A 25,832-nucleotide genomic window follows, 5' to 3' on the forward strand; every position below is an offset into this window, starting at 1 on the left:
GTGGGTTGAAGGGTAGACAGTATGTGCGCCGGTTATCAAGGGTGGTCCGGCATACGCGTGCGCTCAAGTTGGTGGAGATGACGGAGAACTTAATGAGAGAGCGGGAGCAATTCCTCGACAGGTAGAGGTAGGCGCAGCACGCTACTGCGGCGCGAGGGGGTTCTATGACGACTCTAAATGCTTGCATGGTGGAAAGACAGACAACCTGGGTGGGTGGCAACCCAAGTATACATGTTGATGAGGGCATGAGATCACGAGGACTTGCTTATTGGGTCTATGTTCGGGCTTCTTGATTATCTATCTAGTATAGCGTGGAATTGTGGCCACGCTGTGGGACTTGGTTAGGGATTGTTGGCCGCACATTAATGGATACCTTTTGCTTCTTGGACACTCGCCCTTGGACTTGGAAATTATTCTTTGACCATAGATACTCTTGGTTCCCACATCACAGATGGTGATGTGGTGTTTCTTTAGTACATGGGATATTTTGGTAAGTTGAACTCCCCACTGTCACGTAGTGCCTCTACCTCACAAGTCAATCGGGTAAGATCCCGGCTTACATCGTCTCGAGAGCGGTCACCGTGAAACTTGGCAACAGCCTCGGGTGTGGGCCATCACGTTCTCCCGGGGCTTGTATTTCCAAATGTTCTGGATGGGGACAAAGACAGGCCTAGCTCTGAGCCTGAGCCCGCGGTGGTTTCCATCCCATCTCCCTCCTCAGATACGTCTCCAGGGCGATCTTGAGCTGCGCCACCTTCTTATCCCACGCGGGCCTTGTGTGAACCCCTTCCTTGTTCTTGGGCGCGTCCACGATCTCCAGCGTGCTGTCATCAAGCGTCAGGTACGCTCCGAGATGCACCACGCGGCCCTTATACGCCGCTGCCGCCGCCGCCTTGTCGCCGCCTTCTGCCGCCAGCAGCGCAGAGCGCAGCGCCAGCATGTTGTCGTACTCGCGGTGCGTGAAGACGACTATGTGGTCGTACGTCTTGAAGATGTCCCTCCGGATGCCAATGGACTTGCGGGCGGCTACCCGACCCTGCAGCGTGGTGCGGAACGGCCTTATGTCGTCAAATACCCTGTTCTCGAATACGGCCGCTGTGGCGATGGCGTTGGGCAGGTTCCCGCCGCTTCCCATTGCCAGCTTGTAGGAGCGGAACTTGTAGCTCATCTGGTTCTCGATCAGGTCCGTACAGTCGCCCCGGTGCTTGACGAAGAACCCGGCCGAGTGGATGGTTTCGATACGCCAGTTCCCCTTCTTCGTCTGCGTCCTGTGCCGGTATAGCTGCAAGAGCGTTTCCGCGCAGATGCTGCGCCCTAGGTTATGCGGGTCCACGAAGATGACCTTGAAGTTGCTCTTGCCCGGCGGCAGGGAGAGGGCGGGCTGTGGCTTTGGCTTCTTGGGAGCGGGCTTGCCCACGCTTGCCGGCGGACTCAGGGACCCTGTTGCTCCCGCTGGACGGTGAGGAGACGCCGTGCCGTCCCGTGCTTTGAGTTCACTGTGCAATGCCTCTATTTCTTTCCGCATCAACTGGAGCAGATCATGGTTTGCCTGCACTCCTTGCAAGCTCATCACCTCAACGCGCCTGCCAATATCGGTGCAGTGCTGGTCGATCTTGAGGGCCAGGGCCTCCAGCTCCTTGGCCGGCCCTCCCAGCGCGAAGTGTGCCTGCGCCACCAGGCTGGCCACGGGGTTGTCCTTGAACTGGACGCCGAACGGACCCTTCTTCTGCTCGAACATGTCAAAGAGCACGTAGACGCGGTCGCAGTCCTTCTCGGTGGCAGCGATGATCTTGGACATGTCGCCCTTCAGCTTGGGCGACAGATCGGCAAGCGCATGCTCGCCCTTGCTGCGCAGATGCGCGTTGAGCTCGGCCAGGACGTTCTCCAGCAGCACCATGCGCTCGCCGAGCTCCTCGATCTCCCGCGGCACATCCTTGATCCGCTCATAGATCTCGATGGCCTTCTGGGCGATCTCGACTACCTGGAACACGGTGTCTAGCGACAAGGACATGGTTGTTTTTTTTTAACTCAGAAAACTGCCATCAAGCGGGAGGTCAGACGGAGTTGGGACTGCTACCACTGTTAAATAGCTGCTGTTGGGGCGCAGCTATCGTCGCGATGCAAGTCAGCCGTTAGCTCAACTCCTCATTGGTCATGATACATCTGGCCCCGATTTAGGGCAGTCAGCCGCATGTTGGGTTTCCCAAGTCGAAAAGAACCAAGTGAAAACGATCACTGGAGCCTTTTCTATTGCGCAACCCCAGAACGATCGTTTGTGGTCCGATCTAGTGTAGCCTGATCTGGTGTTAGACTGTGGAACAAGTTGTGTATTTAAGGTTAGAACAGAAATGTCCTGATTCATCCGTGATTGCATATTATGCGACATGGGTTTTTAGGTTTTGAACTATATTATATCTACTGCCTATAGTTCGCTAGCTGTAGTAATATACCTGTATGGTACCCGCCCGTTTGGTCTATATGTACGTGCCGAGAAATGTCATTCTGGTTAGATCTCAATCAGAATGTTTCACCAGCTCTAGACGTTGATCATGTCAGCCTAGTAATAGATACACACCTAGCCATGGTCCTCGCCCTAGACCCTGGCCCTCCATTTGTGCACAGTATTGTCCATCATCTATTTCATTAGGTATTGTAGATTATTCGCTGTGATATACACGACAATTGCATGCGGGTTTCTTCAACTCCTCTTCTCGATCTCTGCTTCCACTACCTTGACCAACTCCATATTGTTCTCCTCTAGGAAGAAAAAGTGACCATTTCCTTCGAGACCCAGATCCCCAAACTTTATCCACGTCACATCCGTCACTCCAGCTTGACTCAGATAAGATATAAAGCAGTGATCGTAGGTAATATGAGGTGACGCCGATGCCGTGAACATCACGTACGGCACCTTGGCGATTTGGGGAAGCGTGTGGATGCCGCCTCCAGTAGTGTTGGACTGTATAAAGCAAGACCGGAGCGCCGGCGTGTCAACTCCGACCTCAACTGTGACCAGGTCCGTCGTGACATTGGTGACTGGCGGGTCATACGTAAGAGGAGTCTCGGTCAGACCCCAGGGTCGGGCCGCAGTGCGTCCAACGGCAGGAGTGGTCGAATTTCCAATCAGACTCTGAAAGGGGATATTCCCAGGCTCGAGATTCAGAGTTGCACGGACGAGGTCGGGGCATTCGTCGGACATCAGCGCGGAATAAGATGCTCCGTTCGAGTGCGCGATTAGGTACGATTCCCCAATTAATCCAAGCAGATAGCAGCCACCTGCGCGCATGGAAAGCTCTAGAGCCGTCTTGTTGGATGTCAAAGGCACAGTTGCGGCAAAGAAGGCGTCAAAGATCGGGTCTCCTTTCGTGCCATTGCCCGGCCACTGGTTGTGCCCCTGTGATTGCGGGAAGGGGTTGACTATCTCAGGCGCTGTGAAGCCGTCTTCATGGATGGAGACAGTCGACCCAATCCGCAGAGGATACTTGCTGAGGTCCTCTTGCCCACTACGTCCATTGGCGGTGATGTCGATGATGTATACCTGATATCCTTGATCCAAGAAATACGTGGCCCATCCTTTCCGGTTGTCGGGCGTGTTGAGCCACACACTTCCGGATGGAATACCAGCGGAGATAAAGACAAGAGGGTACGGCTTGACAACGCCATTGAGCGGTGTCAATTTCTCGACATACAACTGGTCCGAGATGACGAACGATGTGCCGCTTGGGATGTATTGGCCGCCCAAGAAGAAGACATCTCGGTAGTATGCCGACTCCTGGGTCTTGCACTGCGGGCGGACGGCATTGATTCCCACGCAATCTGTTGCACTCGCCGTGGCAGAGAAACCGACAGAAGTTGCAGCCAAGGATGCAGCGCACAAGAAACTCTGTGACACCTTCATGATTACTTCTCAACTCATTCCGGTGAGATAACTTGGAGTTGGAAGAGAGGGGATATACATGGGCTCGACCGAGGTGCGGGACGAACCCCTAATGATTAATTTAAAGGACAACCCCAATGTAAAAGACAGGGATATTGTTGAGTCCAAGCCTAGATCTCCGGGGCCACTACGGAGTATAACCCCTGCTAATGCAGTCTCTCCCGGGGTTTCCATACTGCAAATTTCTTCTCGTGCAGGTTTCCCCAACCAGCCCCGCTCCGACAATTCTACAAGACCAAGTCTGACTTAGGTCCCGCGCTGGACGACCTGCCGTATTGCAACACTCAAATGGGTGCTTTATAGATTACAACTTCTCCAGCAGGCTTTTTGAAGTTGGACCTCCAATCCAGTGTACTTCAAACGACACTTCTCTACTCTAGTCGCACGTGCCCGGAGTGTGAAATCACCGGGGCATTTTCAGATTCCGTGCAGTCTAGTACGAACAAGTAGTGCACAGAGCTAAAATACTTGTATTACGATACATTCTCAAAATCCACTGATATACATGACCAACTTTACCGTCCTTCACAACTTTCCATCTGCGCAATAACATTACTACACCTACTTCCCATCTTTCTTTATCTTAGCTGCCTGGTTTTCCTTCTGCTCAATCCATGATTGATAGTGTGCATCCAGTGTCTCAGCCAGCGGGCGGTAAACTATACCTAGCTCCTTGATACTCCGTTCATTATCAACCGAAAATCGTATTCCAAGATTGGCACGAATCCATTTATGCGTCAGGCCGAACAGCGGCCCCACAACTTGCACCAAAGGACTGGGCAATTGGTGCTTTGGGAGAGTGTATCGGCGTTGGACGTGTGCTCTCACGTGTTGGGAAATATCAGTAAACCTCGCCATCTCCTTCTCGGCAAGGATGTATCTGCCGCTTGCCGACGGGTTCTGTGCCGCCTTGATATGTGCTGTGGCGACTTCCCGGACATCTACGGTGCAGAAGCTGAGATCGGGCACACCAAACCAAAGCTGCCCGCTGAACAGCTCGTCCAGTAAGAAAAGACTTCCCGAATCAGACCCGAAGGTCAGAGATGGACCTAGGACTAGTCCCGGGCAGATGACAACCATATCCCATCGTGATTGAGCCTTCTGAATCTTCCACGCTTCCTTTTCAGCGAGGACTTTGGAATAGTGGTAGGGGTTGTGGGTAACAGTACTCGACTCGTTGAAGTAGTCTTCGTGCAAGACGTTATCCTTCATTCCTCTGACATCAATGTAATCTCCAAAAATAGCGCCAACTGACTTGTCTTAGTTGAGTAGTCAAAACATGGCGGAGCTTGGCGAGATTTCCTTCTTACCTGTCGATGTCAGAACAACCCGTTTAACACCTTCGGTTTTGTTCACGCTGTTCAGAACATTGCGCGCTCCTTCCAAAGCCGGCTCGACCATTTCTTTCTGTCCATCCTTGATCTTCTCGGCCATCAGAAACGGGGAAGCCACATGATGGACCACCGAGCAGCCTTGCAAAGCAGGCTCAAAGGAGCCGGGCTTCAGAAGATCTGCCTCGAAGAGCTCGAGTTTTCCGGGGTACTTGACTTGTAAACCTCGCAGTGGCTGGACCTTGACTGCATTCCCCAAGCTGCGCACGGTGGTGTGCACTGCGTATCCAGCTTGTAAGAGCTGATTCACCAGATGGATGGCGATGAAGCCACTACCGCCGGTGACAAGGTGTGTCTGCGAAGCCATGTCTGATGAGTTCCTGTCTAGCCGCCAATTGTAAAGAGATACCGCTCTATGAGGCGGCCGTCAGAAACTGCTGATATATGATAAAATCAGTTGCTACATCTGATTTGTTTCCGCTCGGCGTCCGCGGGTCAGTCAAGAGTGGATCCTGCATCTGGGTTAAGTAGAATTGGGACTACGTCGCGATGCGAACTTGCCCCAAAGCAGCTTAATTACAACTTTCGAAATCAGTGAAACGGGACTTGTATGGTTATGTGAATAGCAAGCCGGCCATGTTTCAGAGCTCATCATTCGCATCCCAGCCCCCAATTCCAATGCCATTTCTTTTGCATAGTCTAGTTCCTCAAATGATTGCAATCTACGTCTGGATGACAGTTTATGTCCTCCGCACAGAGATAAGCGACCAAGCAAGTAAGTGTACAAACTGTCATCCAGACGTAAATTGCAATCATTTGAGGAACTAGACTAAGATAAGCGCCCATCCGTAGTATGCAGTCACAAGATGGAACAAATTATTGATTAGACCACATGGATGATCACCCGCTGTCGATTAGTTCATCTTGATACGACTCCAACCGAACTAGGAGACCTGAAGTTTGATCGTCGTTCTAACGTCGTTCTGTGGAAATATCCCCTTTGCTGTCTAAAAGACCATGCCCGATATCTCTTGATGAATCACTCCTATACAGTCGATTTGCTCCGCCTGCTCCTGAAGCTCCCTGATTTGTTCTCTGAAAATTGATTCGCAGAGGACTCTCTCGATGCCACTCTTCACTTGTTCTACAGAAGGCTTTGCCGTCTCGAGATCAATACCAATCTTCGACCACGCAACACGCCTTGCGTTCTCTGTCTTGTCCATTCCTTCCCCTGCTACGACCATGGGTACTCCGTGGGCGATGCCATGGTTCACAGCACCAAAGCCGGCATTGTGAACCCATACGTCTGCATGTTCCAGAGCGGCATCATATGAAAGATAGTCAGCCACTCTAGCATTGTCCGGTACCTTGATGAAGTCGGACAGCCTTGCGTCTTTCCAGCCCAGGACTGCAATTACGAGAGCGTCATCTCGGCCCGCGAGGGCCAGTATTGTCGGTATGATCAAATCCTCCGGATTTGTTTCGACTGTCCCTTGGGCCACAAGAATTACTTTCTTCCTCGCTTTATCTGCCGGTTGCAGTGCTGAGTTGGTTTTCAGCTCGTTCCACCATGGGAACGGAGGGTCTTGTGTCAAAGGGCCCTGATGCGCTCCCTGGACGAGGCCCGCGAATTTGAACCCAGAGGGCCAGTCGCTCCGCGGATATTCAAACCCAGGAACTCCAAGCTGTATGATTTTCGCATGACATTTATAATTTGCCCCAGCAAGAAACGGTTCCCCCACAGTCTTCGTCGCACCAGCATCAATCAATTTCTGATCTAAGAGCTCGGTTAGGGGCTTTGAACTCTTCTCCCTCCTCTCCCACATCTGTCTATTGCGTTCGCGGCCAACTGGTGTCTGGTCAAACCGCAACGGATGGACGAAGGGCGGCAGATCAATGCTTCTAATGGCCGGCACGGTGACGGAAATACAGAGCGTCTTGGGCGCTGCGATCCCAGAGGGCAGCGGTGCACCATACTTCAGCGGCATTATGCCTAGGAAAAACGCTTCGGCAACGACGATGACCTGTCGTCCTGGATCCCGGTGTTGTATGCTGGCAAGCGCAGACTTGAAGTTTTCCCACTGGGTGACTAGGGGGTCTAGGCACTGTAGCTTCAGGTCAATTTTGCCGCGCTCAACCCAATGCAGGGAATCATAACCGGGCAGTGCGTGTTGTTCATAGTACAGCCTGTCATTGAGATCCGCATCCCCGGTTAGAGGGAAGAACTCTGCTCCTGTCGACTCGATGCGGGCGCGGTGTGCAGTGGGCCCAAGGAAGGCCAGTTGCCAACGCCGAGCATGCAGTCCATCTGCAATGCGGATGAGCGGGCCAAGGTGCCCTGAGAGAGCATGGCAGACGATCAAGATGATCGGTCGACTATGCTGAGCTGGCGACGCCATGTCTCAACGGGGGTCGCTACGCTGAGATGGCCGTGTACGTTGGGAGGGACAGACGGAGCTGGTGGCCGCCCTCCAGGCCATTGACGATACCCTCAGCGGAAGCCCCACTGTAGCTTTTGTGGCTTCATTCGCACTTCTCACTGTAGATCTACGCTGGCGCTACAGAACAAAACAGCCACAGTCTGCAACGTTAAACTTAAAACTTGCCCGATAGAGAACCGATCCCCGATAACGAACGCGTCCAAGCTCGATGCACACGCTTCCGTAACTGCATTCGGGCCTTGGCCACGTCGCCATGGAGCACTTTGTTGAGCTCACAACACCATGGTCCATCAGGGCATGTCGAATAGCATGTAACAGCGCTAAATTTTATTTATACATAGTAGTTCAATATATGTTCAAGAATCAGGTCAATACAATGAAGCAGAGCAACACCCGCCGTCTGTACCCCGTCGAAGTGGTTGAGAGCCCCTTCTCACAAACGTCCGCCAGCTCCGCACCCCGCCAGCATTGAAATGCCCTTTGGCAACCTGGCTGCCATATTGCGTGATATTGTCTCGGTCGCAATCTTACAGCCAATAAGCCACAGGTCTCGTAGATCAGGCCCGGCCGCGGAACTTGGCGGATCCCTTGTAGTGGGACCACGGGTTGAACGACTTCCAGTCGAATGCACCAGCAGACGGAGTGGCTGCGGCCGAGCTTGCGACAGCGGACGAAGAAGTTGAAGACGAAGACGAAGACGAAGAAGAGGATGCGCTGCTGCTGCTGCTGCTGCTGCTGCTGAAGACAGCATCCCCGATAGGGGTGTCGGCAATATCAGTCTTGATCTGGCTGGCACTGTCCGTCCAGAGGTTGAGACCATTGAAGAGTGTCATGGTGTCCTCGTAGACGCCAGGGATCTGGTAAGTGGTGGCAGGGGTGCCACTACCGGAGCCAGAGACTTTAATTTGCGCGCAGCTACAGCCCGGTCAGACTTGGTCACTTCAAAAGGAGCCTCCACTGCACCTACCTGTAGAAAAACTCCGCCTCGTTGTTCTGAGCTCCGTGAAGACCGACGTGCTCGGCTCGGACGAGGTACTCTCCGGCAGGAGTATCTGCGGGAATCTGAAACTCAAACTGCGACATGCCATAGGCGCACCAAGCATCTGTAGTCAAATCGCCGCTTTCGTCACAAAGAGTCACTTCATAGACCTTGAACCAGTCACCATCGCCCTCGTATTCCTGGACATTTCCAGTCGGTGCCTTTGACATGTCTATAACGAAAGCAGTGGTCAGTAAACCCAAAACTTCGGGAACTTGATACAACAGAGAGCCGGAAGTAAGAAAAAAAAAGGTCTAGAATGCTGGACTTACAAACTTGGCCAGGTCCAGGATGAGCGATGCTGCCATCGTAAAAGAGCTTCATTGCGATGGTGTCACCTGCAGCAACATCCGCCACCTCGGTCTTGGCAGCATTGCTGAATGATCCCAGGTTGCAGCGGAAATCAGTGTCGCTAGGAGTGAGGTTGTCGTAGGTGTTGGTCCACTTGGTTGGCATATAGTTGGTTGCACGAGTAGTCTGACGAATGTATTGCCAATCGTTCGAGGCCACACCATTCAGAACGAGCTTGCTGAAGATGTAGTGAGCGTCAGCAGAGCGAGCCAGGACGGCAGCCGCGGTGGCAACAAAGGCAGCAGAATGCTTCATATTGGCACAGATTGAAAAGAAGCCTGGAGGAGCGGAAATATAGAAGAAAAGAACGAACGACTACCCCAGGTAGGCCTGAAACAATTTAAAGAATGAAAAGAGAGACGGAGGATGATATGTACAAGATTCGAGAAAAAAAAAGTCGCCTGTGTGAATCCGCCATGATATATATGTAGATGTCTTCCGCAAAGTCATCGCCAAGTCATCTCCGCATCCCTCCTCGTGGTGTTTTGAATTGAGCCAGCTTCGTCATGCGTATTCTGTAAAAGCCGGCGCTAGGCCAGCGATAACGTTAGAAATAAAGTGTGAGAGTCAATTGAAGTTATCCAAGGATACGAGGGCGGGGCTATATGCAGGGGGAGCTCAGTTTGTATGAACGAGTCCCACCAAAGTTTCCCCATGAACGCGTGTACGCCCCCATAAGTCTCTAGCCTGGCACTGTTCGTGAGGCCACTTTTGACCCCAGGATGGACGCCGTTATATTGCAGAACATTCCAATCCTTTGCTCTTCTTAGTGCCAATTGTGTATAATTTAAAAAGTCTTACTTCATACGCGTATTTCCTATCACATTCTTGTACTACCGGCCTGCCTGGAGAGGCACCTAAGGTTCGCACATTGATCAGCCGACCCGCCCTGCACCTCACTCGCGTTACCTGAACCCCACATCGCCTAACTTAGTCTGATCTGTAGTACACGAGTAAGAATTAATTATGCTAAATAGCAAGTTGTTCGGCTGTCATTGAGTGACACTGCTGATGAAGCCATCACTGACTCAAGAAGGTGAATTTAAATGCAACGAGCAGGCTTAGCTAACAGGGAGGACAACTTCTGTATAAGTAAGTAGGCTTTCCAAGTTAGACAAACCCCTTACCTATATATGTAGTCACCAAATGCACGTGTAAGTTGCGATATGTCACGTTAGATTTCTAGTATTCCACAATGCCTCATAAGATGCCTCTTGACACGAATACCAGCTGCAGGAGAATGAGTCATTGATTGAATATCAACCTAGCCTATCCGAACGTCCTGCGGCAAAATCTCATCAAGGAATTGGCCAACACAGCAGTTTTCGTCAACAGCTTCCATCATCCTAGTCAGAAGGTTCTTGAACTTGGACAGCAGCTCTCGGACTTTCTCGCTAGCGATGAATCTTTCGTCGAAATAGATAGTCCACACAATCTTGTCATCGTACAGGTCCACATTGATTCCGAAAGGGTCATCGCAACTGGCATGAGATCCCTGGTATTCGAGTCCCAGGCGGTCGTACGAACTCAGGGCGTTTGGGTTGATATTCATATTGATAGCGTGGCGGTAGAAGTGTCGAAAGGCTGCCATTTCTCTCAACTCCAACCATCCCAGATGTTCGTGCGGCAGCATCTCTTGCTGCGCCAGTTGCGCTTCTCGCAAGAGATCTAGTAAGCTCTGGTCCTTATTGAAACGGATGCGTACCGGAAGAAACAGAGTCGTTGGGCCGATCAGGTCCTGGATACCCTCGACAGGCAGATTGCGGCCCGAGCGATCGGAGTAGAGGATTACATCATGGCAGCCAAGTTCATGAGCGAGCACTAGGCCACCTGCCACTTCGATGATGGTTGGCAAGGTAGCTTCAGTCCCTTGAAACTTAGGAATATTCATAGTAGTTGATTCCTCCTTCAAGTTCATCTTATAGCAGTTCTCGGGAACGTCCAGTAACGGCTTTGTCCGTACATTTGCTAGATATCCGGTCCAGTACTCTAGAGCCGCTTGCTTGTTTGCAGTCATCAGGTACTTGATAAACCCATTCATTGTTGGTGGTTTCGTGTCGGGCACCTCATCAAAGTAGGCCGTCTCCAGTTCCTTGAATAGCATTTGGCGCGCGAACCCGTCATAAATGAAATGTTGGAGGGTGATTATGAAATATCTCGTTCCTGATTTGATGTCGTCCACAATAGCAAGCCGAAGAAGGTCATCGCCGAAGGTCATATTCTCCTGCCGATCTAGCATAAGGTATTGTTCAAGTTCATCGCTGAATCTCCAGCGCAAGTCTCGCGGTGGCTTCAAGATCGCCTGTATAACGCCGCAGTCTGTGTTGACGGCTCTGGTTCGGAGTGTTTGATGTCGTGTAACTGCACGATGCCATACTAGTTGAAACTTTTCAATATTTATTGTCGGCGGCAGCGTGTATGTGGCCTGAGATTGCCAGTCCCAGGGGCCGTTAATATTCCTCTTAGCTTCTGGATAACCGGTGACGTAGTGCAGCTGCATCGCATGGGCAGGAAGAATATCTTCGATCTCTGTAACACCAACACGACATTGAGACGCAGCTTGGCGTAGCACTCTATCTAAATCAACGTCAGGAAATAATGAAAACGGCGGAATTGTTGTGGTGATAGCATTTTCTTTGGCTAACATTGCCATCTCACGGAGGATCGGTCTCTTGAAGATATCGCTCACTGTCAATGTCAAGCCCTGTCTTCTCGCTATTGACACAAGTCGCATAGCTGAAACACTTCCACCGCCGAGAAGGAAGAAATGGTCGCCGGCATTGATAATTTCTGTATGAAGATTAAAAAGCTCTCTCCACATCGTGGCAAGTTTCTTCTCTTTGGGTGTTGAGGGTCGTGGACTGGTCTTGATGCCACCCTTTGGTAACTGTTGGAGCTCGCGGTTTTCCTGCTCTGCAATTCGTCGGTGCCAATAAGCGATTTCGGACTGGTTTCCGCGGGAAAGCTCTTGTAGGTGGCCAACAGTATCGGTTGAAGTGCTCTTGAAAATACTCTGCAGGATGTTTTCCATCAACGCAAGCATCTTCCTGACTTGATCCTCGCCCAGGATCTGATGATCGAACGTGGCACGAAATTCAACGTTGCCCTTAACCAGTTCACATTCCATTACCAGCGCGAAGTCCATAACGGGAAAGGAATAGCTCCGTCCCATCAAGAGCTTTTGAGACCCATGAGGGCGATTGGCAGACTGCACCACCAGTAAGGTTCTAAACTTGCAAGCCGCGACAGCATCATCGCTAAGAGCTCTGATATTTTGCAGTCCAAATTGAGCATGCGGTAGGATCCTCAGATACTGCGATTGAATACCAGCGAGCAATTCTGAAACTCTTTGTTTTGATGAGAAACGTACTCTGAAAGGAATTGTGGTCACTGTTGGTCCTGGAATCTGATCAATCCCAGGAAGTGGTGCAGCCCGTCCATTCAGCGTGACGCCCGTGATGACATCGTTGGTGTTTGAGTAGAGGCCTATCAAGATGAACCAGGCTGCCTGTATCATGGTGGCTGGAGTTGCATTGCCACGTTTTTCCAAGCGAACCCTGTGCTGAATTTCCGCATCCGCATGGGACTCCAGGTGGTGCAAAATACGGCTCGACCGCTGGACTTTCGGCACGTAACTGGCATGCGGTAGGGGTGGGAATGTCGGTCTTGGCGCATCAGCAAGTCCTTCCTTCCAGAATGTCTCACCAGTTGAGGTACTTTGGTTCCCAATGTATCTAATAAAGCGATTGAACCTTGGGATTTTCGACAAAGACGAGGTGTCTCCAAAGTACGCCTGCTCCACTAGGATGACAACGTCTGATTCGGACCATCCATCAATAAACGCATGGTGCACGTTCCAAACGAGGAAGTAATGCTGGGACCGTGTCTGATGCACCACAGAATGACGAGACATTGCTTCTCCTACGTTCATCTGAAGACCCTTTTCGGCAACCAAAAAATCTGCGAGGTCCGCTTCAACAACTTTCCATCTGAGGGGCTCTCTGACAACGACCTGCAATAGAGCAGACTTATAGTCGAAAACTCTGGTTCTGAGAACTTGTATACTTTTCGAAACAGCCTCCCATGCAGCTTGAAGCCTGTCTATATCTACAAGTTCTGGTAGTTGATATACGAACTGTAAGATATAAGTACCTGGGTCCTTCATGGACAAAGCGATGAGCCCTTCTTGCATTGGCGAACATGGGTATATGTCTTCAATGGCGTCTATAGAAACCAAACACTGCTGAGCTGCTTCTTGACGTACGAGTGTGGTAGGCCCCAAATCCTCAAGCAACGAGAATGGTGCTGGATCGATCAGGTCCTGGTCTTCGACCACACAGGTACCGGAATTCGACGCCATCTCACGCAGGATCGGATACTTGAAGACACGTTCCAGACTCAGGTCAAATCCACTCGAGCGTGCTGTGGCGATCAGTTTGATGGCCAAGACAGAATCCCCTCCTAGTGAAAAGAAATCGTCCTCTGATTCAATTGAGGCTTCTGATATGCCAAAGATATCGGCCCACATCCGCCGAATATTCCTCTCTTGCTCCGATACGTGTTCTATTGTATCATCTTGTGTGCGTTTGGATACAGGATTGGCAAAAGTACTGAAGTCCTTGATTGAAAAGTCTGCAGCTGCCGTCCGGATTTTCTTTCTGTCAACCTTTCGTGAGATTGTGTAAGGCAAGTCGCTCACTGGAACCCAGACGGAAGGAATGGCGTATGCTGGTAAAAGCTTCCTTATTTCATCCTTAACTTTAGCTGTCATGCCGGAGAACCGGGCTTGTGCTGGTTCGGACGTAGCTATCTCCATACTTTGGTTACCCCACTCGAAGGAGCCATAATTGAGGCTGTTATCGAAACAAAGGAAAGCAACCAGGTGTTTCAAAGCCAGTTCTCGAAACGTGACAGCCTCGACAACAACATGGCGGGAATGTAAGTCGAGCTCATGGAGGCACTTGCTCAGTATCTTTTCTACTTCTTCAAGCTCCAGCCTCTGTCCACGGATTTTCACCTGGTTATCCAATCTGCCCACGTAAGTGATACGGCCGTCTTCTTGATACTTTGCCAAATCGCCTGTTCGGTATAGACGTCTTTTTCTGCTGGCGGCGAAAGACTTCGGCATCCACTGTGGATTCTCAATAAACTGTGCCATAGTTTTCTCAGGGTCGTGAAGATATCCTCTACCAACCAATGGACCCTCAACGAGGAGCTCGCCGATTTCGTCGATAGCTGCAAGTTCGTCTGCATTATCCCGTTTCACGATCCATCCGCGAGCTGCAACTGGTCTTCCAATTTCTCCAGGAGCAATGTGATGATCAGTAGCATCAGTGGTGAAACAGATAACACAGCACTCAGTCGGTCCATAAACAAGGATCAGCTTTAATCTCTGTGCCCACTTCCCAACCAGTGAAGACGAAGGGCTTTCCCCCCCAAACATCAACGTTTTCAGGCTCGAAACCTCATCGATAGACAGACTTGAAGCTAATGATGGAGTGAACTTGGCGTGGGTAACCTGCATTCGTTTCATGGCGTCTATGATAGCATTACTGCGCTCCCACTCAGACGGAATGCAGACAACGCCACCATGCACCAGCGTGGCAAAGATATCAGTGAGACAGGCGTCGAATGCGTAGGACGCGAATTGAAAAACTCTCGAGTGATTGTTGTACCCTAACCTCTCACCGACGTATGTGGAAGTAGTAGCAAGTTGGGCATGCTCAATGATGACTCCCTTAGGCGTTCCCGTACTTCCAGAAGTGAAGATTGTATACGCTGCTGTGCTGATATCGACTTGTGGCAGAGATGCTGCTGCCACTGAAGCAGCCATACTTGTTTCACTTACCACGAAAGTATCCCCCACCAAAGACTCTGCAATTTCGATACAGTCTGGCGAGGCCATGGCGAACACCGCGAGGGTCTGCTCGACGATAGCCCGAAGCCTTCCTAGGGGCTGAGATGGGTCGAGCATGACAAATGTACCGCCGGCTTTCAAAACAGCCAACACGCTAACTATCATCCATTTCGATTTTTCGAAAACCAAAGGCACGATGAACTCAACTCCAGATGCCTTTGACAAAACGTGACTCGCTAGCAAGTTTGAAAGCTCATCAAGATCACTATATGAAAGTTCGCCATCCCATGAACACACGGCTAGATCATTTGGGTGCTTGCCCGACTGCAATGTGATCAGATGGTGCACTGGGCGGTCGATGGGGTCCAAAAGTTCTGGGTACCAGTCGAGTACTTGGTGAAACATTTCGGAGCCCTGCGACGCAGTGACTTTCGACATCGTTCTAGTGGTATTGTGCGTTCTGTGGCAAGCTGGAGTGTTGAATTCTAAGACTGATGAAATGGAGCGTTGTCGTCATGCAGGTATACGGTTTCTCATTGAGGCTGTATCAAACGCACTTGAATTTGCATGACGATAGACTTTCATAGGGAAGTGGAACAATTACTGTAGATTTGGTTTTAGATTGTTGTATTTGCCCCCATGCGGTCGTATGCAATCCTACTGGTCTTGGCAAGCGAGCGGGCTCCGTCTGTGGATGGAAACGCTTCAAGGTTACTGCTTACCTGTCGGACTCGTAAGGATTAGCAGGGGGAACTTCCGCACTGTACCCGCTAAATGCGGCCGTTAACCCCTCATGGCACCCAACTGTGCATAGACGAAAGGGTCTTCGGAGTACGGAGTACAATCGATGGATCAGCTCACTTTCAGCTTTATCACGTAAACCATACTGTTTTGGGGAGTCCGAACTATGGACACTCATCATTGATCACACTGACCAGTGTCTTCGGATACGAGATCTTAGCCCATACTGTCATTGGTGAACATTACGATTTAAACATAGAAGCCGTAGATGATTATGGGAAAGAGTACCACCCGCCTCTACCGCCCATTCGCAGCACTGCAGAATCTATCGCTGCGCTCTGCCTCCTATGCGCCACAATTGTCCAAAACGACTTTCGTCCATTACAGCTAGCGTTCTTGGAGCACCAGTCTCGACGACAGTGCCCTGGTCCATGATGACCACAGTGTCGAAGTTTATAACCATCTCCAGCCGGTGACTTACCATGACAATGGTATAATCTTGGAACTCTCCCATGATCACTTGTTGAATGGAACGGTCTGTATCTTGGTCCACACTGGAGCTCACCTCATCCAGGAGTAATATTCCGCCAACAGTCTTCTCGCGTGTAGGCCCCGGGCTCTCCGCGAGCCCACGCAGGCGGATTCTGTGACGTAGAACAGCGCGTGCTAGATTGAAAAGTTGCTTCTGCCCTTGCGATAGCTCACTCGGTAATAAGCTTTGAGCCAAGCCTCCCCTTTGACTGAAGAGACCCCACAATCCAACCAGTTCCAGCACGGTTCGACATTCGCCTTCGTTGGAAGCTTTGTGAGGATCCATGTTTTCCATAACTGTTGACCCATCTGGTAGGAATACCGGTTGCTGTGGGATCGCAATGATGCGTTCACGCAGTGTAGCCCGGTCAATATTGTGTAGCGGGAGGCCATCTATGACGATGCTTCCAGAGCATGACGGAATGGGGTCGAGCAGCTTGAGCAGGAGCATAATGGTAGAAGATTTCCCGCTCAGTTAATGTCAGCGTATGTGTAACACACTATGGCGAGGTCTCACCTGCCGCTTCGGCCGCAGATTGCGACCTTCTCACCCGGTCGGATGGAAAGAGTCATGTTTCTGATAGCCAAGTTCGCGGATGACCAACCCACCTCTTCCTGTTCTCCATTTGTAGGCGTACATCGAGTGGCCCTACCTGAGTTAGAAGATGCAGTGACCCGTTTGGTCCATGAAAATACGTACGCGTACGACGCAGAGATATCGTTGATCTCTATGCTGCCACTGAGAGGCCAATCGCTTGATGGTGTCTGATCCTCTATTTCCGTAGTTTCTGGCCTGACCTTCTCGCTGAAATTCTTCAATCGGCTGACAGCACCGATAGAAGTCTCTAACTGAGTAAACCAGCGGATTATATAGTTGAGAATATCTCCAAATGTCATCAATGTAACCAGGCTGGCGCCTGTGAGAGCAGTATTTGACCTTAGCTGTGTGGACATTGCCACTACAGCGACGGCAAGAACAGTCACCACGCACTGGAGAGAGAACAATAGCCACCGTTGCACTATTGCTAAGAGGTAGGTCGGTCGTTGTGATGTATCCAACAGGTGAGTGTTGATGTGGATGCCCTCCTGTGTCCACCCAAAGGCGCGAAACGTTGCAAGCCCCTTCATGGTGTCTAAGAAATTGGTGCTGTCCTACGTTAATATGTACTTGCAACTCAGGGTTGATAACCTACTAAAGCGGACTCTTTGCTTCAAGATCTAGAAGTCGCAGCTGTCGAGAAGTCCTCAAGTAGAACTTTTGGATTCCGTAGAGCACTATAAACAAGAAAGGATATGTGATAGCAAGGTAAGGCGATGAAGACGCAATGACTGCTGCCATCCCCAACGCGTTGCAGATGTCTAGAGCCAGGTTTGTCACTGCAATCGGAAGTTCGTGGTCGATCAAGGTCATATCCTGGGAGAACATGTTTGTGACGAGTCCGGTGTCTGTTGTGCCGAAAAACGTCAACGGAGCGCCGATCATTGTTCGCAAAGCTGCCTGATGTAGCTTCGACCCAGATAACTGGATCATGGACGTGAAGCAAATCAGGAATACAAAGAACATTGACAGAACATATGTTGTCTGAAAAAGAGCGTACAGGCCAATATAAAAGCTATTCGACCGTCGAGGATGGGTTGAGGATACGTCTTCAGACCAGAATTTGAGCCAGACATTGCCCCAGTTGTAGAAGAATCCCCAGCCCAAACCGAAAACAATGAAGGCAATGAATGATCTCGTTCCGAGAGTGGAGAAATAGTATCGGTATACCGTGGGGTCACCGTTCATGCGGTTCTGGCCTTCCATTTCAATTGACGCTGGTGCATCCGTTGAGGCAGCTGGTATATCAGACAGATGATCATTGCGCTTCAGCTGCTGATTGAACGGCTCGCGGTCCTGGTACCCACTGTTATACTGAGTCTCGAGATCATGAATATAGAACTGTTTGGACATGATGTCACGAGGATTTCCCTGCTCCATGATAGTTCCATTTGCGTTTAAGGCGACGACGTGATCTGCGAATGGCATGTACTTGATGTTATGTGTACATAACAGCACGGTCGCATTTCTACGCTTGAGGTAACCGTCGACACCAAAAATGTTGCGGAACACTCGATCTGCTGTCTCTGCATCCAATCCACTCAAAATGTCGTCAATGATGAAGAAGTCGGTATCGAGATATAATGCTCTTGCCATTGAGACTCGTTGCCTCTGTCCTCCACTCAAAGCCACCCCATCACTGCCAATCTGTGTCAGATCACCCAATGGTAAATCAGACAAGTCTTGATCAAGGGCAGCGGCGATGACTACCTCCTGGTATCTCTGTGCGTCGAAGTGGGAAGCGCCAATTATATTTTTGCGGATGGTGGTATTGGTCAAATATGGCGACTGATCACAATATCCCACCTTTCTTGACAGCACGCCCGATGCAGCAACAATGGTCCCGTCAAAGAATGGTGTCTCTCCTAGAATTGCATGGCATAAGGTTGATTTGCCGGACCCAATGGGTCCGACAATCATTGTGAGACTGCCGCGAAGCAAACCAAGATTGATGCATGACAGTACTGGCTTGTCTGGTGCCCAACCAAACTGACCATGACGAATATCAATTAGGTAGTCTGACGTATCTTCAATGTTGTCAGCCTTAGAGCAATTTTCCAAGTCTGGTTTCCCTGAGCGCAGTGCTGTTTCTATCCGGTAATCGTTCCATGGCTCAAGGTCCAAGAATGTTTGAATCCTGTCTAAGCACGCGAATGCAGCGATTAGGTTGGGTGTATTCTGAAACAAGTAGCCTAACGGGTCCGCCAGGAGCAAGATATATGACATCGAGGTGAATATAGTCGAGACGTCTAAGATCCGGGATGTGAATGCAAAAGTCATCACGGGGCAGAGTGCTGTGGGAACGTAACCGAAGGTGACGACGAGAACGTATATAATTCGGAACTTGGACGCGGTCTCCAACTCTTCAACACGCATTTGTTGAATCAAACGTTCGACCGGCCTTGCAAGGCCGGATATCTTCAGATGCTTCATGTGCGCGACTATGCTGGCAGTGAGTCCAACTCGTTTCTGAATCTTGCGCATCCAGGCCATCTGCCTTTGGCCCGTGAACCTGTTCGTGTACGCACCAGCAACGATGCAACAGATGACTACCACGAGTGGTGCGGCAAAGGCCGTCCCCAACTGACGTTCGAGCAGCCAGCTTGCCAGCGCGACCTCGATCATATTGGCCCAAAACTCGTGGAGATTCAGGAAACCCAGTCGTATGCGCTCAACATCAGAACTCATCAACGTAATAGCAGCAGCATCGCTGGCCGCTGACAACCTTGACTCAGTGGTCTTCTTATAAATGGCACTCACCAGGCAACCACGGGACATGCAGAGAGCCCGCTCGTGGAGATACCAGTAGAATGAAGTTGAACTAGCTATGCCAAGATAGATCAGAACAGTAGCAGCAATCAACCCGAGCCCAAGGTTCTTTGATTCCTTGTCTTCTTGCCGTTGTAGGAAGTCGAGTAAGGTGCGCATGAGGAATGGCTGGCAGAATTTGAAGGTAAGCAACGCTAGTCTTGGGCCGACGGGCAGCAAGATTGGGGTTCTAAGGGTCTGTAAAAGGGCCTTTGCGAGGTCGGTACCATTTTTTCGTTTGCTGGATTTTCGTTCATTTGAGTCACAGGAGCTCGTTGATTCTAGAAATCGCTGTTGCAGTGCCTCGGTTGCCATGCTTTGGTCGAGGGGGAAGAGATCCCCTACCTGTAGAACTCTCTTGTATCCAGCGAAGAACAGTTGATTGAGCCAAAAGAACGCTCCAAGCCCAAATAGGCCAGTCAGTTCTTCCGGACTGTGCTTCTCTGCATTCCAACTTATCCATCGCGCTTTGCTCTGGGCCTCGAGCAGCAGCAGAGCAGCTTTGAGGACAGTAGACACAGTCCAAACCTGTGGGAGATAGTCTCGGCCCTGGTCGCTAGTTGCAAGCCAAACCGTTCTTGTTTGAGCAATATCAAGAAGAAGCGTCAGAAGCAGGTAGCCCGTCAATAGCATCGACGGTCTTGGGGCTCGCATTTGTTCCAAGACTGATAGCGCGACAGTACAGAGACCAGCCACGAAGGTGAGTGAGGCAGAGGCTACCGACAAGGATCGCAACCAAGTATAATTGGCACTTAACACAAGAAGGCTCAGCTGCAGAGCAGTATATGCCAATGCAACAATCTGTGTCAAGGTTAGAGAGTGCAGATCGAAAGACGTGAATCCATACCAGCTTCAATATTTTCAATGTTGCGTTTTGTACGATGGAAGGCCTCCTAATCAAGTATGCTGCTCGGAGCAGTGAGAAGACGATAAACAAAGCGGCAGGTAATATTGACAAGATGGCTTTCTCAAAGGTGATGGTAAAATCGAAATCATCTCGACAACCCAGGACCGACGGCCCAAACGTGGCATCCCCATCGCATTCCGAGAAGTCCATAAAGGCTAATGTGACTTTTGTTCAAACGCGTCGTATGTGAAGACGTATGAATCCCACATATTTGAAAGCTGTACAGCAATGAAACTCTGAATCCAACGGCGGTCGCTCACACTAAGCCGTGAAATTGCCGTAGAAGGAGACCGCGTTTTACTATTGGGGGGGAGGGGGGTTCGACCCCACTATGGGCTTATCAAGTACACCTGTCGCTAACTCCTTCAGGATTGGACATGCTAAAGGATCCGATGGCCTGGGATTAAGGCATAACTTTACAGTGATGTTGAGCGAGCCAAGCAGGTATTAAGACTCGAAGATCTAGTGTACTGGCCATTGATACACCCAGCGGGACGGGTGGTGGCCTAGGATGGGACATGATGTCGAGTTGGTTGAGCTTCCGACATACCTTCGATGGCAGGTCTAAACCTCTGGTCGACCCGATCCTCTCGAGCCCCGACAAGCGCGTTTAGATGCGGGGATTCGTACTTCACACTGTATGCTCCTTCTCGCAGGTTACACGTCAAGTCGGAAGGAAGGCGGCCGCTTCATTCCGTGAATTGGAGCCCAGAGTTGCGCGGCCTAAGCGCCGCCGCCCCCCCCCCCCCCTCTTAACGTCTGTTAGAGAATGTCGGCGCAGTTCAACGTTGGTCCAACTCCTACTGTCCAACATCGTCCAGATGAAAGTGCAAATGGGAGTAACAACCACCATGATCTTATACAATGATCAATTAGTATATATTGCAGCGCGATGTCCACACCCAACCTTTCCCTGGATATGAATGGTCATCAGGCCGTCAAATCTCGTAATGTGACGACAGGTTGATTCCAAATCAGAGCTACCGAGTAATGGTCTTATCTCTGCCTCGCAGACCAGTTACAGTAGCGTCCTCAATCATCTGTATGGTCTATGTACTCCGGGCTTGAAGATGTGGCCTTTGAAACCAGTCTCTTCCCTCGAAAGAGATCATCGTTGCTGAATCCGCTAGGAACGTAAGGCGGAGAAAATTTGACTGTTGCTGCAGGGAAGCCTCGGCTGTCATGGAGCTCTTAACAGGCCGTCTTCTTCAGCATTGATGTCCTTTCTGCTGCCTTCTGGGACGCGATTCCCTTTGGCGGGCGGCCGCGAGGGCGTTTCAGGGCCGTCTCTGCACCTTGATCTGATTTCCTCTTTTTGCTTGAGCTTTTTGCACTTAACTTCTGCTGCCATTCTTGGTATTTAAAGTGAGCTTGCTTTTTGATGGGCTACTCCGGTAGCCATTCACGTATATCTTCCCGTGGATCGAAGACGCTCCTTAAGTTAGCTTGATAAGCCCTAACAATAGCTTCCTCAGCCGGGTTTATGTCGATGAAAGTCGAAGGCCGAAATGAGACCCTCAGCTCCCTAGAAATATGATCATCGCCTCTTTCCGCGTGAACATCCTCGATTAGCTCCGGGTTATCGACACGAAAACTATCGGCACAGGAATTTTTCTGATCTGCCGCGGCACGCAGAGTCTGTACACCAGCAGAGGAGCTGCAAGGGTACGAACAAACTTCCCGGAAAAGTGAGCGTAACGCCAGTCAAAATAGGTCTCGGTCCAGTTCCGAAACTTTCGAACTTCCATCTCCTTTTCCCAGTTGTTTTTCTTGGCCCACCTTTGTAACAAGTCCTGCGATGCTGCTCTGGGTTGTATTCAGACTTTCAGGAACTTGAGAAGTCGAAGCCGTGATGCTATCTGCCAAGTGGTTGTAAGACGCGTGCCTTCAATCTACTGGTTACCAGTCACGTGCTGCGGTCCAATCAAATGCTTGCAGCTGAGATGGTCTGATCGCGACGGAGATCTCCTTAACTGAACAAGATTCATTTGTTGAAACCCTGCATAGCATTTTTGATACTATCCAGCCACTCTCAAAACCTGACTTCCTCGGCAAGCGGGGAAGATCGAACGTTTTGGATTAGAGCAAGTGTGCAAGTAGCCTCCCCTCCGCCCTAGGCTGATTTATTGATACTCCAAGATCCCCCTCCCCTTCTTTTTTTCCAAAATCGTAGTTTACACAGTTTCAGAAACGTGGTATTTGTTACGGCCACGATTTTCGAAGAAATTTTGAAAAACTCATATGGCAGAAGCTTCCGCATGTACATATAGCATATAAAATTTGAAATATGCCATTGAAAGTCCCAGTCTACCTCCAACTGACAAACCAGCATTCCCGATTTGGGCCAAGTTGGGTGACTAAAACAGTTATCATTCATCTCCATACGCTACGGCTTGTTCGTGAAGGGCACTGCAACCTTCAGGTGGTATACTTCGCCAGCTTTGATCCCACCAAAATGAGCTCCTGGTAGCGTGTCTCCCTCATGGGAAACAGTCACGCGCTGGACATCTTTGTCGCGGCGGATGTCTAGGTAAAATGTGGCCCCGCGGAACAGTCGAGTGACTTTCATCCCGTCCCAAGCTGAAGGTAGTTGGGGGCAGATGGATAAACCGTTGGGATCACCACGCAGGCCACACAGTCCTTCAACGAAGGAACGGTAAACCCACGACACGGTTCCGGTATTGAACAATTGGCTCGAGCGCCCTGCGGTGCGTGGATATTCGTGCCATCCTCCTCGGTAGTAGTTCGGGATGTATATAGGTAACTGTCCCCGTTGGACATAATCGTCTTCACTTGGACCTGGTATCATCTGGCGCAATATTCTGTACGCTCTGTCGCTTTCGCCGATTGAGTATAAACTGTGGACATAGAATGCTCCTGCGTGGTTGTACACAGACCCATTCTCCCCTTGCCCGGGATATTTCTGGGTTACGCGGCCGATATCCTCGCGCATGCCCGTGAAAGGAGGTGCAAACATCAGCACGCCATAAGGTGTGCCCAACTGCCGATCGATTTGAGGGAGCATCTTGCCAATTTTCTCGGGAGAAGCAGCCCCCCCAAGGATAGACCAGGCCTGCGGGTTGAGCCAGATCCTGCCTTCCGGGTCGTCTTTTACGCCAAACACAACATCGTCGTCCGTAATGCCACGCGCAAACCAGTCGCCATTCCATAAATGTCTGTCTGCCGCATCGTTGACATCCTTGGCCCCAGCACGGTAACGTGAGGATGATGGCTTATCGCCCTGTTGCTCACAAATAGTAGCCCAGATATTCAGGGCGTATGCGGTTGCTACGGTCAACCAGCCGGATACTCCCTTGCCTTTCCAGCCTGCCATGTTCATAGGGTCGCACCAATCTCCTTGGGCAATGAAACTCAGACCACGATGGTCCCGCGCTTGCTTTGATAATAACCAGTCCATGGCGCGACTCAGCCGCTCAAACACGGTGAATTTATCTCCGTTCTGCGTCTGTACCGGGATACTTAGTAGCTCGTAGTCTGCTGTTTCGGCCAAGTACACTTCCAAAGCAATCGGAAGCCAAACGCAATGGTCGGTGTGAGGGATCTGGTTGATGTACTTCAGCTCAGCGCCCTCGACTAAGATGATACCGTCTGGCATAGATCCAGAGGATTCTTGCTGGGAGAGTGCCGTAATGATGGCTTTTTTGGCCACCTCTGGTTTGATGAAGCTCATTCCCATGTTGTCTTGCATATAGTTTCGGGTCTGTGGGTCGGTAGTAAGGCGATTCACGTCCCCATGGTAATATACCTGACGGGCCATCCAGTTGTTGACAAAGTTGTCCAGATCCTTGTCAGGAGTCTCAATTCGAACACAGCCGCTGCCCTTCTCGATGTAAGAGGCGTAGTCATCAGCAACCTTGGAGAATCCTTCTTTACTCAAGTACTTGTCTCGCATTTCGATAATTTCTGCATCATCGAGCGCAGGCCCAAATAAGAAGCAGTACTCGCGCTCTTCATTGGGCTGCAGGTCCAGACGATACTGTACCGCAGCGACTGGAGTTTCATAGCGGGCATCCCCCTTCCGTAGGGTTGGCTCTGATAAGCCAGAGGGATTGTGCAAACCACCGTCGCCCTCAAATGCATGTTGGTTGACCTCCCAAGAGTCTGGCTCGGTTCGACACAGGAAATAGGTCTTGTCCTTGAGTAGCTTGATCTTAGAATAGTCCTGAGGCTTTTGGTAAGGTGTAATGCTGCTTGCAACTATACCGCCCAGATCCTGGCGATATTCACCCTCCTGATTCATCCATGACATATATCCGATGGTGAAATAAGGATACACACTAATCTTGCGACGTCGTTCTGAAATGTTTTGGACCTTGATCGTCCAAAGTTCAGCTACATCATTTGTTGGTAGACCAAACTTCATCTCGACCCGGATTCCGAGATTCTCCACGTTCCATGAGATGTCGCTCTTGCCAACGGAGAAGGCAAACCGATCCAGCGAAGTCCTGACCGGCTCATAAGGTGCCGAGAAAATTTCGTCTGTTTCTTCGTCCTTGACATAGACGAAACGGCCGGGGTGGTGGGTGTAGTAATTCTGCTCAGGTTGCATGAAAGTCTTCGCCTCCAGATTCGGCGCATGGGAATACTTGGCGGGCTCGGGCTGCATGAATTGTGCGACGGCATATCCACGACACGTCATTTGGATCATCATCTTTTGATTCCATAGGAATCCACCCGCTTTGGGCATTGCCGTTGGGCTGGTGAGCTCGTACCGCTCGCCATCGTGTGTTGGACCGAGCATCTTCGGGTTCCGGTGCGATTCCACTGGCTTGGTAGTCCGAACCTCCCGAGCCGCCGGCCTGGGCATGCGGCAGGTATGTCGCGCATTATATATCATGCGCAACTCTCAGCGGTAAGCGGTGAAGGTGGCTCACCCGAATACCCAAATTTAGCCTAATCTCATGCCGAGCCCCGGACCCTTGGTCGAACCACCGGCGGCAGACTGAACCCCAGACCGGCTTCAGCACTGCTTGACGGCTTCCCAGCATTATCCCCAATGCGAGGCTTTGGTCTTGTTGGTGCAGTCCCAGCATAGCTATGTATCGAGCACACTTGGATGATGAAAACAAAGCGATTAATGTTTTTACTTCAACTTTGACATCTCAAGCTGTTGAATGCCAAGAAATACAAGATGTGGAGTACCGTGGGGCTTTACAGATCTGTGGAAATGCTGGGGTAACGGATTGACGCCAAAGTAGAAGATCAGCGCTTGCACCAAATTGCAGCACCGTCTGCACGCTAACCTTCAATTCGAAGGCCGCCCAGGGTAA

General features: G+C 50.6%; 8 protein-coding genes across 8 annotated transcripts; all 8 read right to left on the bottom strand.

Moving 5' to 3' along the window:
* Nucleotides 1-670: 670 nt before the first annotated feature.
* On the bottom strand, nt 671-2,011 carry JN550_004386 (uncharacterized protein; the record flags this gene model as incomplete). Its single annotated transcript, XM_049315896.1, has 1 exon — nt 671-2,011. The coding sequence occupies one exon, from the start codon at nt 2,009-2,011 to the stop codon at nt 671-673; it is 1,341 nt and encodes a 446-aa protein (XP_049173458.1).
* Nucleotides 2,012-2,698: 687 nt separating this feature from the next.
* On the bottom strand, nt 2,699-3,898 carry JN550_004387 (uncharacterized protein; the record flags this gene model as incomplete). The annotated part of the gene is made up of 1 exon (XM_049315897.1): nt 2,699-3,898. One exon carries the CDS (start codon nt 3,896-3,898, stop codon nt 2,699-2,701), a length of 1,200 nt encoding a protein of 399 aa, XP_049173459.1.
* Nucleotides 3,899-4,498: 600 nt separating this feature from the next.
* Nucleotides 4,499-5,635, bottom strand: JN550_004388 (uncharacterized protein; the record flags this gene model as incomplete). Its single annotated transcript, XM_049315898.1, has 2 exons — nt 4,499-5,187; nt 5,248-5,635. 2 exons carry the CDS (start codon nt 5,633-5,635, stop codon nt 4,499-4,501), a joined length of 1,077 nt encoding a protein of 358 aa, XP_049173460.1.
* A 640-nt stretch (nt 5,636-6,275) lies between these two features.
* Nucleotides 6,276-7,667, bottom strand: JN550_004389 (uncharacterized protein; the record flags this gene model as incomplete). The annotated part of the gene is made up of 1 exon (XM_049315900.1): nt 6,276-7,667. The coding sequence occupies one exon, from the start codon at nt 7,665-7,667 to the stop codon at nt 6,276-6,278; it is 1,392 nt and encodes a 463-aa protein (XP_049173461.1).
* A 599-nt stretch (nt 7,668-8,266) lies between these two features.
* On the bottom strand, nt 8,267-9,354 carry JN550_004390 (uncharacterized protein; the record flags this gene model as incomplete). Its single annotated transcript, XM_049315901.1, has 3 exons — nt 8,267-8,624; nt 8,677-8,920; nt 9,021-9,354. The coding sequence occupies 3 exons, from the start codon at nt 9,352-9,354 to the stop codon at nt 8,267-8,269; spliced, it is 936 nt and encodes a 311-aa protein (XP_049173462.1).
* A 1,009-nt stretch (nt 9,355-10,363) lies between these two features.
* Nucleotides 10,364-15,394, bottom strand: JN550_004391 (uncharacterized protein; the record flags this gene model as incomplete). The annotated part of the gene is made up of 1 exon (XM_049315902.1): nt 10,364-15,394. One exon carries the CDS (start codon nt 15,392-15,394, stop codon nt 10,364-10,366), a length of 5,031 nt encoding a protein of 1,676 aa, XP_049173463.1.
* A 628-nt stretch (nt 15,395-16,022) lies between these two features.
* Nucleotides 16,023-20,691, bottom strand: JN550_004392 (uncharacterized protein; the record flags this gene model as incomplete). Its single annotated transcript, XM_049315903.1, has 5 exons — nt 16,023-16,698; nt 16,746-16,877; nt 16,929-17,375; nt 17,422-20,435; nt 20,482-20,691. The coding sequence occupies 5 exons, from the start codon at nt 20,689-20,691 to the stop codon at nt 16,023-16,025; spliced, it is 4,479 nt and encodes a 1,492-aa protein (XP_049173464.1).
* A 2,236-nt stretch (nt 20,692-22,927) lies between these two features.
* Nucleotides 22,928-25,303, bottom strand: JN550_004393 (uncharacterized protein; the record flags this gene model as incomplete). Its single annotated transcript, XM_049315904.1, has 1 exon — nt 22,928-25,303. One exon carries the CDS (start codon nt 25,301-25,303, stop codon nt 22,928-22,930), a length of 2,376 nt encoding a protein of 791 aa, XP_049173465.1.
* Between the last annotated feature and the right edge of the window lie 529 nt (nt 25,304-25,832).

The sequence above is a fragment of the Neoarthrinium moseri genome (genome assembly GCF_022829205.1).
Source record: "Neoarthrinium moseri strain CBS 164.80 chromosome Unknown scaffold12_Wmoseri_CBS_16480, whole genome shotgun sequence".
In the NCBI taxonomy this organism is placed as follows: domain Eukaryota; kingdom Fungi; phylum Ascomycota; class Sordariomycetes; order Amphisphaeriales; family Apiosporaceae; genus Neoarthrinium; species Neoarthrinium moseri.